This window comes from Odocoileus virginianus, chromosome 7, assembly GCF_023699985.2.
Source record: "Odocoileus virginianus isolate 20LAN1187 ecotype Illinois chromosome 7, Ovbor_1.2, whole genome shotgun sequence".
NCBI lineage: Eukaryota > Metazoa > Chordata > Mammalia > Artiodactyla > Cervidae > Odocoileus > Odocoileus virginianus.
In genome coordinates this window covers 28483030-28496870 of record NC_069680.1, presented here as the reverse complement: position 1 = coordinate 28496870, position 13841 = coordinate 28483030, and the positions used below count along the sequence as shown (strand labels likewise).

At 42.0% G+C, this 13841-nt stretch overlaps 1 protein-coding gene across 2 annotated transcripts in view; it reads right to left on the bottom strand.

Annotated features, from left to right (window-relative positions):
• Positions 1-13841, bottom strand: part of DOCK1 (dedicator of cytokinesis 1) — a 545853-nt gene that overhangs the window by 210776 nt on the left and 321236 nt on the right. For both annotated transcript variants that reach the window (XM_070470415.1, XM_070470416.1), the window contains exon 28: positions 186-287. In XM_070470415.1, coding sequence (XP_070326516.1) covers positions 186-287 — 102 coding nt within the window. The remainder of the gene's footprint in view (positions 1-185; positions 288-13841) is intronic.

The window sequence follows — 13841 nt, the reverse complement described above, 5'->3', positions numbered from 1 at the left end:
TATCCATTTTAAATAGGACCTTCATCTTCCTACAAACACACCTTTACCTAGACCATCCCTGGGCTTCTGAAGTCAAGCGGAGGCAAATCTAAAATCATATTGAAAATGGAAATGTTGATATCAGCATTTTGCCTAAAATGCTGACCTTAAAACAAGGTTATATGAAAAGGTAGAGTCACACTCACCACCACATCGGTCCTCATCTTCCCAAAAGTCTTGATCAAATGAGCATAATGATAGTCTTCCATCTGTCGTAGAATAGCTGTCATACAGGCCACGAAATTTCCCTGCAAACAAATCATAAGTTACAGTTAGATAAGCAGAGAACGACACCCAAGGGTTGATATAAACTGACAGGACCTTCTCTTGTTTCTCCTCTTCTGTAACAGCAGAGAAGGCAATGGCACCCACTCCAGTGCTCTTGCCTGGAAAGTCCCATGGACGGAGCAGCCTGGTGGGCTGCAGTCCATGGAGTTGCTAAGAGTCGGACGCGACCGAGTGACCTCACTTTCACTTTTCACTTTCACGCACTGGAGAAGGAAATGGCAACCCACTCCAGTGTTCTTGCCTGGAGAATCCCAGGGGTGGGGAAGCCTGGTGGGCTGCCGTCTAGGGGGTCGCACAGAGTCGGACACGACAGAAGCGACGCAGCAGCAGCTGCTATAACACTAGGTTCTCATTAGTTACCTATTTTATACATGTGAAAGTAAAAGTCGCTCAGAGGTGTCTGACTCTTTGCAACCCCATGGGCTATACAGTCCATGGAATTCTCCAGGCCAGAATACTGGAGTGGGTAGCCTATCCCTTCTCCAGAGGATCCTCCCCACCCAGGAATCTAACCGGGGTCTCCCGCACTGCAGGCGGGTTCTTTTCCAGCTCAGCCACCAGGGAAGCCCAAGAAAGCTGCAGTGGGTAGCCTATCTCTTCTCCAGAGGATCTTCCCCACCCAGGAATCTAACCGGGGTCTCCCGCACTGCAGGCGGGTTCTTTTCCAGCTCAGCCACCAGGGAAGCCCAAGAAAGCTGCAGTGGGTAGCCTATCTCTTCTCCAGAGGATCTTCCCCACCCAGGAATCTAACCGGGGTCTCCGGCACTGCAGGCGGATTCTTTTCCAGCTGAGCCACCAGGGAAGCCAGTTTATATGTAACAGTGTGTGCATGTCAATCCCAATCCTTAAAAATGCATCCAAATATACATTAGGTGCAGACAAATACTGTCTGATTCCACTTATACGATTCTACTTAATCTAGAATAGTCTGATTCATAGTCAGAAAGTACATTGGTAGATGTACCAGGGGCTGGGGGTTTTGGGGGTGCAGAGTGGGGAGGGGGAATTAGTGTTTAACAGGGACAGTTTCAGTTTAGGAAGGTGAAAAATTCGAGAGGTGGAGGAGGATGGTGCGAGCTGCTTAGTGCCACTGAACTATACAGTTAACTATAGTTAAAACAGTATGTCACCTCTACCATGATAAAAAATAAAAATAAAAACTGGTCGGGGGCGGGGAGGAGAATTGATGTGAACCAAGAGTCTGGGGTCACAGCCCATCAAGGAGACACCACGAGTGAGGCTGGACAGCTAGGTGACCAGTCACTCCAGCCTCAGCATCTTCTCTTTCGCTACAGTTCTGTCTCTCTGACTCCATTAAATGCTTGCTGATACATGACTGTCCAGTCTGGAAGAAACAAGCTTGAAAGGTTTTCTGCATTAAATATGTGCAAATGGGAGACAGGACTGAGATCACTGCCACTTCTGTTTTGTGCTCTCCGGACAGTCGCTGCCCTTATTATCAGGCCAAGTGTGCATGCAGCACCTCCTCCTGGGCTGTGGCAAAGAAAGGCCTTTTATTTCTCAAATCTGCCTGTATCCCCCTTGGCCAATTTGGAGGCAATCACCAGTGACTCCACAATGAGTTATGGTCCAATTCTCCTCCAGGAGAAGCATGTGGGGAGGAATGCAGCCTCATCAGAATGTAAAGTGGGAGAGGCAGGAATTTCTCATAACAGACAGAGCTGGCAGGAAAGGGAAAGAAGGGGAAAAAAAGAAACCACCAAAGGAAATCAAGACACGGAGAAAGGACGGGACCAGAGCACTGACCAGCGGAAGTGTGGACGTGTTTGCACGTGCGGGTCTGTGCACCTGTGTGTGCGTGCAGACACACCAAGACACATTTGGTCTAGTGACTAGGCAGGGGGTTAAACTGTCTTCTTGCCATTAATTGCAATATATCATTTCTGAGGTTCATGGCTAACAGCATACTAACAACCTTCTTTGCTTTTCAATATTTTTCCCTAAAGTAATGACATTGTAAGAAATATAGGACCTATGTTTTCTCCCATTAAAGCAGTGTGAGTCTGGTAAAATTATAGGATGAGACATACTCTGAGACATGCCCTAATTTTGCCTTGTTAAATGAGTTCACAGATTGTATTCTTTCACTAATTCTACTTTTACAAGCAATATATTTGAATGCCTGGATATCTCTTGTATGAATTTGGAATGCACGCTCTGTAGTGAAATATCAAAGTCCACTATTTTTTTCTGAGCCATTTTATATCTGTAATATACATATATGCTTCCACATGAGTCCTCAGGGAATGCATTATGTAAGTTGGACAAATAAAATAATGATAATATGGTATCTTCCATTTGCCCAGAACTGTAAATTATTTGTGAATGATGATAATTGCTGAAATTTAGATTCCAAGTTGGTGTTCAGGGAAAGAGCTTAAATAATGCTTGTTTTCCACTGGAGGAATGATCTGTAAAATGGCAAGATGTCCATTTATGAAGATGAACTTTTGAAATATGTAGGTGTTTAGCATCTTGTTGAGCACAAGAGAAGCTGCCTTTGTATCTTCTTTACTCTTGATGAAAGCCATCTTTTGGATAACAGTCTTCATCATATTACATGTTGATTGATTACCATGTGTCAAGCACCATGCTGGGGCCATTAGAAACAAGGCCTCATTCAATCACACCACAGATTCTCTTCTTGTTCCCATATTATAGGCAGTAAAACTGAGGCAGAAAAGTGTTCCCCTCTCAATGAAAATATGGAAACCCAGCTGTGAACCCAGAATACCACCTATGAGGTAGGTGCTGAGGAACTGGGCTAATTTTCCAGTTATCCAGATATGCATTTTAATTATTTTTCTGAGAAATTTGAGGTCACTGCTAATGGCCAACATGAAACAGAGATTCACTTTCTCATACTTCTGCAGTCATTAGAGAAAGTTGGGAAGATCATGCAGAAATGGAAAAGGTGACCATAGACAGTGTCCTCAGGTCTCCCCTGACCCAGCTGGCTATGACCTGGACACCTCCCGCCCAAACAAGGAGCTTGTCTAGAACAAGAAGGGTCACCTGCCAGGGGTTCAAATTAATTTTCTACAGGTCAGAGGGTTAAAGATTCGGAATTCCACAGTACAGTCACTGAAATCACAAAGCCAGCCGTGTATAATTCAGAGCAATAGACTCACATCCTATACTTTAAATGTGAAGTTCAAAGTAGAAAGAAGACCCCAGAGCAGTCTTGAAGAGGCAAAGAACATGTGCAGGGAGTAATATCCATGAAAAAACAACACACACACATAGAACATCCAGAGTCTGGCCAGATACTCAAATGGGTGATGCGGACACACTCAGTTGAGGTAGCAGACTGCCACGTAATGCTGAAAAATTCATGCAAGGCAAAGGCCGGAGGAACCGACATGATGCAGAAAATGTAAACCTGAAGAGAACATGGCAATTTCCATAAAGCGAATCCTGGGAAGGCTTCAGTGGCTGGTCAGGAGGTTTGTACATGCATGAGAACGTCACAGAGAGAGCAACTAAACAGCCTCTTGTCTAAGCGACGGGGACTAACGGGAGGGCAGGGGCAGGTCGTCAACTTGAGTTAGAGGTCAAAAGCCCAGCAGATACAATGCACTCCCTACTTAAGGAAACGTTACGGAAGCAATTGGTACTGTTCAGTCTTGCTTAGAGGAAGCAAATTTCTATTTCAGTCCTTTTCTAAGCAGAAATGCTGGACCCCACTGAGAAAGAGGTAATATACCTGTCAAGTTTCACAGAAAGGCTCCCTCTTTCCTTGGGAATGGAGTCCCACGAGAGGGGGCCAGCATCTTTAGAGAAGAAACATGGCGGACACCATGGAGCATGACCGCCTACATGAACTCAGTGGAAGAGCGGTGGGTTTCTAAGGGTGGATGGAAAGCAGGCATTTATGGAAGCTGTATTTGAAACCAATCACACACCAGAAACAGAAATGGGGTGAGCTGCGACACAAAACTTACTCTGCAGGCTCAGAAGAAAATTACTGTCTAATGCCTGGCCACTGATTCACTGGAAATGCATTTAGAAGTCATAGGACACTTTTAGTTTAGACAATGGGTGGGTGGGCAGGTAGGCTGGGGGTGATTGTACAGAATTCTTCCTGGAAGCTGAGCCTGGGGGCTGGGTTCTAGTCCCAGTGGCTGAGTAAAAATAAGCAACTAAATAAAAGTAAGACATATTCCTTATGACTTCAAAGCAATGCAAAATAGGGACAGAGAAGTCAGGAGGCGGTGGCAGAACTTTTCGAAAAATCAGGACATGGAAGCCTCATAAACAAAAAAAATGTGAACTTCATTAGCAATCAGAGATGAAAATGGTATATCATTATTTGCCTGCCAAAATAGCAGAGGGGTATTTAAGTGATGATAATGTTAGCAAGGGCGCAGGGGATGAGCACTCTTAGACACCACTGGTGGGAGCATAAATTGCTATAACCTTTTTAAAAAGCGATTTGGCAATAGGTTTAAAAAGTCTTGGAAAAAAATACTCATCTCCTCAGGGTAATTCTACTTCTCATAAGCCACCTAAGGAAGTAATTCAGAATCAGAAACTTTATGCCCAAAGATGGCCATTGCACCTCTGAAAACATCTCAGTGTTCAACAGCTAGGAACTGTATAAGTAATATGATAGTTTGTAAGATTGCAAGGTAAAATACAGGATGCCCAGCTCAATTTGAATCTCAGAAAAATATGTCCCAAAGATTGCACTGGAAATTTTGCACGTGACATTCATATACTAAGGAAATGATTTGTTGTTTACCTGAAGTTCATTTTTTACTTGCTAGTTCACATAAACATACCATAGTTTTTTGATGAAATATTATGCAACCATCAAACAATAATCATGAAAATATGAACTGTTTTAAATAGCACAAGAAAATGCTCAAAGATGAAAATCAGACGTAATCATGGTACTGACAGTTTTCAGCAAAACAAAAAATATAGCAGAGGAAAAAATAAAAAGAAGAGACAATTGAAAGAAAAGACACCACATAGTCATGAGGGCGGGAAGATGAGTTCAGATTACTTAAAAAAAAAAACTGGAAAATATATTAGCATTTTAGGAGGTGGGACAGGAACTGAGAGAGTAGCACTGCCACAGACACACCACCAAATGTAAAACAGATATCGGGTGGGGATTTGCTGTATAAGGAAGGGAGCTCAACCCAGGGTTCTGTGGCAACCTCCATGGTGGGATGGGGTGGAGGGTGGGAGGGAGGCTCAAGCAGGAGGGGACATCGTTGTACTTATGGCTGATTCACATTCTGCGTGGCAGAGACCGACACAGCACGGTAAGGCGATGATCCCCCAAGTAAAAAATAAACCCTAAAAAAAGGCGGTCGTTAGGTAGACAGCTGAGATCTCCACTTTCTCCCTCTGATCCTTAGTGCCCTCAGGGATCGCCTTATTCTCAAAAAGTCCTTTCCTGGGGCTCCCTCTGCCCACGTGGGCTAGGTCGCTGCTTCTCAAGCCTTCGACTGAACGTGCTCCTGCGCTCTCCTAGAGCTCTTTCCTGGCCCTCCTCCAGTTTCAATCCGGAACACCCGCGCTCTAAGCAGGTGGCCAGGTAGGCTGGAGAAGAGGAGAACGCAGCACCGCTGGGGGAGGGGGGCAGGGCGGGGCAGGCGAGCGAGTGCACGAAGCCCCAGTGGGATACAGAGACAGAAGGCTTCTAGCATAGGTCAGAGTTTGAAGAATGATGGCTTAGGGTGAGTTCCTGTCAATGGCATCTTTGCCACCTTTGCCTAGTCTAGGGTCCAAGACTGTGTACATGAATTAGAAGGAAAAATCCCAAGGATGTGCATTCACAGTCCTGAGCTGTGAAGGGGCGCCTCTTTTATGTAAAGACATCAGGACTGAGTCATGAGGCTCAGAGACTGAAGTTTGACATTGCTCTTCATAATGCCATCCACAGTCCAGAATGCTTCATACGCCCCTGGATCTCACATGTGCATGGGGCCCGCAGCACAGGCAGAAATTCTGTCTCTTCCAAGTGCTCTAAACGCCAAGGGATTTGGGGGAGCTCCAAACCGCACAAGCTGTTGGAGGGGCAGACAGAGCCCCAGGGACATGTGGTCTGGAGGGCAGGCACCAGGCTTGAATAAGACGAGAATCTACTATTTATATCAGGGATTACACTTCTTGGTGGCCAGTGATGACATGTCAAAAATTTTTAATGTGTTTTCACGAAAGCAAGTGCTTTGAAGAGGAATTCTCATTCATATATTTCATTTCAAATGTATCGATGAAAACAAATCTACTTCATAATTACCATCAAAAGTTGAAGAAAAGTAATCCTCCAATGATACTGCTAAAGGACACAGGGCAAGAATTGTAGCAAAGGTGGGAAGAGGTATCACTTGGTGGATTCTAGATGACTTCCATACTGGGGAGCATTTCAGCCAAAGAATCAGTACTGCACGGCAGCATTATGAGGACTAGGATTTGGAAAAGGGAATGTAGTTGGGAGTCGAGTGCTCTGTTTCAAAGGCAATTGTTGTTGTGCGCTTAGTCATATCTGACTCTTTGGGACCCCATGGACTGCAGTATGCCAGGCTCCTCAGTCCACTCTCTCCTGGAGTTGGCTCAAATTCATGTTCACTGAGTCGGTGATGCTATCCAACCATCTCATCTTCTGCCACCTACTTCTTTTGACTTCAATCTTTCCCAGCATCAGAGTCTTTTCCAAAGAGATGGCCCTTCGCATCAGGGGGCTAAAGTATTGGAGCTTGAGCTTCAGCATCAGTCCTTCTAGTGAATATACAGGTTGATTTCCTTTTAAAGGCAGGGGTGATATGAAATAAATCCCCATACAGGTAAGTTCCTGGACAGATAAGGAGAAGCCCTAGAGAACGCAAGGATTTTTGTTTTTAAGAGGGAAAGCCAATGGTGACATGTTTAAAGGTTCTATTTGTTAAAGGAAACTTAAGAGAGAAAAATAGGGAGTCCAGACAGATAACACAAAGAATATCTCAACATGTCATTCACTGGCCCAAAGCATCCTCCAAAACCTCTGTCGAGATGATGTTTGTGAAAAATACACATGGGGGCATCCACATAACAAATTAAAAACAACTGTAAACACAAACTCATCTGTTTCCTCACATTAAACTGACAACAATGTTTCTAAAATTCACAAATGCACAAAGACCAAGAGAATAAGAGAGACAGAACCACAGAGGAGAGAATTCTGGAAGCTGACAAGTGGATGCAGGAATGGTTACTGGCTGTGCTAGAAGCAGGAAGGGAGTGAATATCTATCAGGAATCCTGTTGATTCTGGGCAGAGAGTCCTGGAAAGTCTCGGAAACTGGAGCTGCCAGTTACTCAGAGAGCGAGGCTATGTGTCAACTGGAAATCAAAAGCCCTGATGTCTTTAAAACCTGGCCAATATGTCCACTCCAGCAGGTCCCCTAAGGGGACCAGCTCGCTCCCAGCAGGGAAGCACGTGTTTACCGTCCTGACAAAACAGAAGAGACAGCGGGGCAGGACCACTTGGCTGAGACTGTCCAGTGATAGGAAGCCAATCCTTCTAAGTGCCCACACTGCTCTGCTCAGCTCGGCTCCCAGCAAAGCAGAGAGGATAAGCAGCCCGCACTTAAGCCCCATAGCAAACTGGAACAGGCAACTAGAAGGATCCTCTCTGGAGAAACCGACCAGCCCAAGAGAATACCCACTAGCTTCCCATCGAGGTTCTGACAACATGAGGCCCTGTCCACACGGGCTCCTCATGCAGTGAAGCCCAGAGCCTTCAAGGTCTGTGCATGCACGGGGAACAGAGGGTCTGATCACGACTGCAGCCCTCAGGAGAAAAATTGACCAGACATTAATAAAGGAGGCCAGAGCAAGCAAAAACAGAAGCCAGAGGAATGAAAGAATATCGAGAAAACATAAGAAAAGTCAAAGAACTATCATTACTATCTTCAGGTAGATAAGAGATGATATCCATAAAATAAGAATACAGTATTACAAAAAGAAAAAAAGGGACAGATACAAAGAAATGATTATGGAATGTTTCAGTTGTATTAGCAGAAATAAACATCTTAATAGACATTTTGGAATATACAATTAATGAAATCCTTCAGTAGAACAAGACACACACACACAGTATAAAATCATCAGAGAATCCATTCGGGAGTCAATATTGAATAAATAGACATTCCAGAAAGAACACAGAAAATGGAGAGACAAAAGTACTTTTACAAAATGATAGAAGACTCATTAAAGGATTATTAGAACTAATAAACGACTTCACAGATTTCAGGACACAGGATCAAATTACAAAACTCAATTGTTTTTCTATATACTAGCAATGAATAATCTGAAAATAAAATTTAGGGGAGAAATTCCTTTTACTAAAGCATCAAAACAAACTTAAGAATAACTTAAACAAAATTATATAACACTTGGACCCCCAAAACCAGAAGGTACTCTAAAAGGAAATTAAAGAGGACTGAAATAAATAGAAAGATACCCCATGTTCATGGATTAGAAGACTTAATATTGTCAAAATGGCTATACTCGCCAAATTGAGGTACAGATTCAACTCAATTCCTATCAAAATTCCAGCTGGCTGCTTTGCAGAAATTGACAGGTTAGTCACAGATGACTGTATTTTGCCTGATTTCATTTCTAGACAGTGTCCAGGACAGGCAAGCCCATAAAAACGTAAACTGAGACTTGGGATTGCCAAGAGCTGAAGTTTAAGGAGAGAATGGAGACCACCTACCACTGGGTATGGGTTTCCTTTGTGGGTGACGACAATATTCTAAAATGGATCATGTGCCTATAGTTAAAACCTTATATTCTTACATTAAATAGATGAATTTTATGGCATAAAAATTAGATTTCAACAAAGTTGTCAAAAATTCTTAAATATAAATTAATTAACTAAACAATGTAAGATAATTATTCTAAAATGACAAGCATATCCAAAATGAAAGGGCCCACTGAGGGTCAAACACAATCAAGACTCACATGTGTGAGATTTTGGAATATTACAGATAGAACAATAATTCTCAAACATTCGCGAACAAAAGAAGAGGTCTAGGGGTTAATACTCCAAGCTCCCAATGCTGGGAGCCTGGGTTCATTCCTGAGTCAGGGAACTAGATCCCACATGCTACAACTAAAGGTCCTGCATGCCGAAATTAAGACCCAGCAAAATAAATAAAAATTATGAAAAAAGAAATGCACAAATAGTTGCAAGCATGGACTAGGAACTGATCACGGAGAGGACAGTGAAGGAGGCACCTAATTCTCAGGACAAGTCAAGCCTTTGTAAACCCTCAGATTTAAAATGATAATAACCTACTTGGAAAACCCCTTCCAAATTCTATGATCCTTGTGAAATTATTCTTTCTCTGTGGATTCGTGAAACAGATACAAGGAAGATTTTCTCACCTTTGCTTTGGTCTCTCCATTCATGTATTTTGACATCATGTGAAATCACTCAACCCTTTTAGGATGGGGTTGGGGGTTACGAGGGAGAAATGATATGCAGACAGAGCAACGGCGTAAGACGAAGAGAAGCCAGTGCCCGTGGGAGATACAGCAGAAGACACAAGTCACGGCTGTGCTTTGCAGAGCATTCAACATCCTGTTAACTAAATATGTGCTTAGGCATAATACATAATAAAAAGGCTGAATCAGGTACTGTTGTTAACACTGAGGTTACTGGGAAAATAAATATTCACTCATACCATTTGAACTTACTACATCCTTCCCCAAAATACACTCCATGGTGAAACTGAGGGCAGTCTTTTGTTTCTTCCTCATTTCAAGAAAAGGTCAGTCCCATGAATCATCTGTCCAAAGTACAGTTAATTTTTACTCATTTAGTTTCCAAACTATTGTGATCCTTTGTTTTATAAAGGACCACAGAGTGAGGAAAGTTTGTAAAAAGACACTATACCAAATTAAAAATAGTATGGTTGAGAAACAAAACTAATGTCATCTATTAGCTCCTTTCAACTTCTAGCAACAAATTAAACCTGCATCTTAAATTTAAAGTGAATGCTATAGCTCATATCATTGCAGACACAATAAAGAAAATAATTTAATTTTTAAAACAAAATCAATTTCAACTTTACAGTGGCAGTAATTGTAGGAAGATGTTTATAGGAAAAATATACCAAAAGGAACTCTCTGGATCTCGCATTACCCATAACAATTATTTGCTGCTTATTCAACATAATAAATCAAACACATATTCACATTTGTTATGAAGAATAAAAATAAATTACAATCAAATTATATACAATTATACTTTCTGGTATAAAGAGGAATATACATATATTGCATATCATTTCTTGATATAATTCATTTGTTGCTAACGTAAGTCAGATTACTATAGAAAATTTTTTATTTATTTTCATAAACTCAGTAAATCAGATGATATTAGAACCTTAGAGAGCTTAGTATTTTTCAGATCTTCTCCCATGATATATAGTAACTGTAAATACACTGTAGTAAAAACAAGAGTAATTCAGTCTTAATAAAATTTTGCCTTTGAAGGTGGATCAATAAACTACATATTTTTAAGCTCTCTTTTGTCCATAAAGGACACTCTTGTCATCATGGTTATAGATTAAAATTGAAACTCTTTATTGGATGAAATGAAATTCCTCTCTATGAATCATAAAATGATGCTGTGCTCAATAGTATTTATACTGGTTAGATGAGTGGATGTGGAGAAAACTGTCACATACAAAATGCTTAAAAAAAAAACTAATGAATCATAAGCAGAACAAAATACATTTTGGAATATAAGATTATCTTAAACAGAAGCAATGATAATCTGATTTATAAGATGTTATTTCTTAGGAAATAGTCATTTATACATAAATATATACATCTACAGTGTACAGATAAAGGCTCAAATGCTACCTATCACAATATATCACTAATACCTTGTCTGCTCAGGACTACAAGAGCCCCCAAAATTCTTTTAGCACTAAGTGCCTTGAGGTTTATTTTCTCCTACTATGGGGAAGTGGAACTCAGTCTGGGGGAGGGGGTGGTACCCAAGAGAAATTCTGCAGAGCAATGCACCTGCTGAGCAGGTGTGCAAGAAAACACACGTGGCATGAAAATCCCCCGTAGGGGCTGCATGCCCACCCCATCACCCCTTCCCCATGGCCCTGAGGAAATCAAAGGGTCCTCAGATTCTGAGGCGATGGGGCCACTTGGAACACACCAGAAGAAATTGGGGAGATGAGGCAGAAATGATGAGAAGATTGAAAATGTTGCCGAGTATAAGTGCAACACTCCACAGACCCTCAAAGAGTGGGCGCTGTGCTGACAACACAGAGTTGTGGGGGCTTGGCCAGGTAGATACACACAGTGCCCCCAGGATGAGCACACACGGGGGCCTGGGGCCAAAGGACTAAGTCAGGGCCCAGAAGGGTGCTGGAGGAGACTGTCCTGGCAGAAGTGAGAACACGCGATGAACAACAGGAGCAACGGATCACGACACAGTGGAAGGCCCGTGAGTCTACACTGGTGCTCAGACAAGGGGTCTTGGCAAGGCAGGCAGTGTTGGAAAGAGAGACAAAGGTAAGACCCTGACCTTACAGATCAAAATGTGTATACGGAACCAGAAAATAAGGAAACCAACCGTTCCAATCCCTAAAGCAACGGTTGATTCCAGAAAGGATTCCCTTCTCAATGGGGACTGAAAAGATTCGGATCAGTGTCCTTGGGGATGAAGACCCTCAATCTGAAACTATCACCCCCACATTCTTCCTCATTACAGACTGTGCCCCTGGGTGTGACGGAACACAAAGGACGCATCATCCCCAAGATGGTATTCTGTGCCAAAAATGTGAGATAAAAAGGAATAACATCCTCACCCTAGTTGGGGGAAGGAAGGAAGGAAGATAATTAACTCCTTTTTATACGTCAGAGTTAGAGAGAGTTGGCCAACACACACTTAGGAGAGGAGAAGAGCAAGAGACAGTGATCAGACCCCACGTTAGAGGAGGAGAAGGAGGAGGCGGGGGTGGGGGGTGAAGAGGGGGAAAGGGATGCGGAGGCTGCAGACAAATCCAGGTTACGCGACATCGGGTAAGGCCACTGGCCTGAGCCCTTAAAGAAGGTCAATGAGGAAACTTCATCTGCGGTAGATGTTATATTATAGAATTGTTAGCTTTTGTAGATGCCATATTATTACTGACTATGCAGCAGAATTATTTTCTCAGGAGATGCAAGAAACAATGAGGGACGACGCGCCATCATGTCCATGACAAACTTTTCCTCTGGTGAAAAAATAAATTTACATTTGATATATACAAATACACAATGAAGAGAGGGCAGAGTTAATGCATACCTGACAAACTGTTAATAAAGAATGGATCTAGCTGACAGGTATTCATGTTTTACTGTAATGTTTTTTCAACATTTCCATACCTATGCAAACTCCAAAATAAAATGCTAAGGGAAACAACTTCTACTCACAGACTACTGGAGAAGACACACAAGACAACAGTTCATTAAGACACAATGCCACTAATGTTATAAAAGGCAGCTATTACAGACCGACAAGGAGAGTCTAAGGAGCAAGTATTTCTTTTCCAATCATAGGAATTATTACTGAATATAATAACAGGAAAACAAGCAACGAGTTAGCTATTTTAAGACATTTAGGGAAGGGACAGAGGAGGAGTGAAGCTTCCCAACTCAGAAATATTCACTCAGGAAACTGAGGAGCAAAAATGTAAGTGAATGGAGAGTTTTAATGCTTTTGTATATAAAGCTCCGACACATGCATTCTTCAACGCAAGAACGATTATTTGGACTGCTCACTGTAGAAGTGTTTGCTGGCCTTGACAAAATACTCCTCAGTGACAGTAGTAAGAGTCAAAATATCCCGTCTCCATATGAAACACAGATCTTAATGTCACGCACATTCCTTTCATTATTTTACAATGCTTTTCTTTTTAGGCTAAAGGTTTACAGGTAGATGATAGAAAATTCGCTTACGAGACAAGACTAAAAGGCTTGAGGCAGGCAGTTTATAATAATCACTTGACCCAGATCAAGAATGCTATATAAAGTAGAACAGGCAATTTAAGCTCTCTGAGCCTCAGTTTCCTCATCTGTAAAGTGGGGACCGTAACTTTAAACTCCAGAATTGTTGAAAGATTTAAATTGGTTATTGATGTAAGGATATTAGCTCAGTGTCTGGCTACATACACAAATGCTGGTTATAGTGGTGGTGATCATGATGACAAATAATACAAGAATACTTTAAAGTCACAAAATATGTATATAAAGTCAGGAGACATTCATAACAGAGTCTAAGAATGCTTTAAAAAAAATGGAGATATACTTATGCTCAGGGTCTGGAAGAATCAATATCGTTAAGATGCCAAGTGATCTACAGTCAGCAGGAAGGTATTGTAGAAATTAACAATCTAATTCTAAACTTTATGTGGAAAAGCAAATAATGTGAAATAGCCAAAGAAACTTTGAACAACGTGAAAGGACACACACTGCCTGATTTTAAGA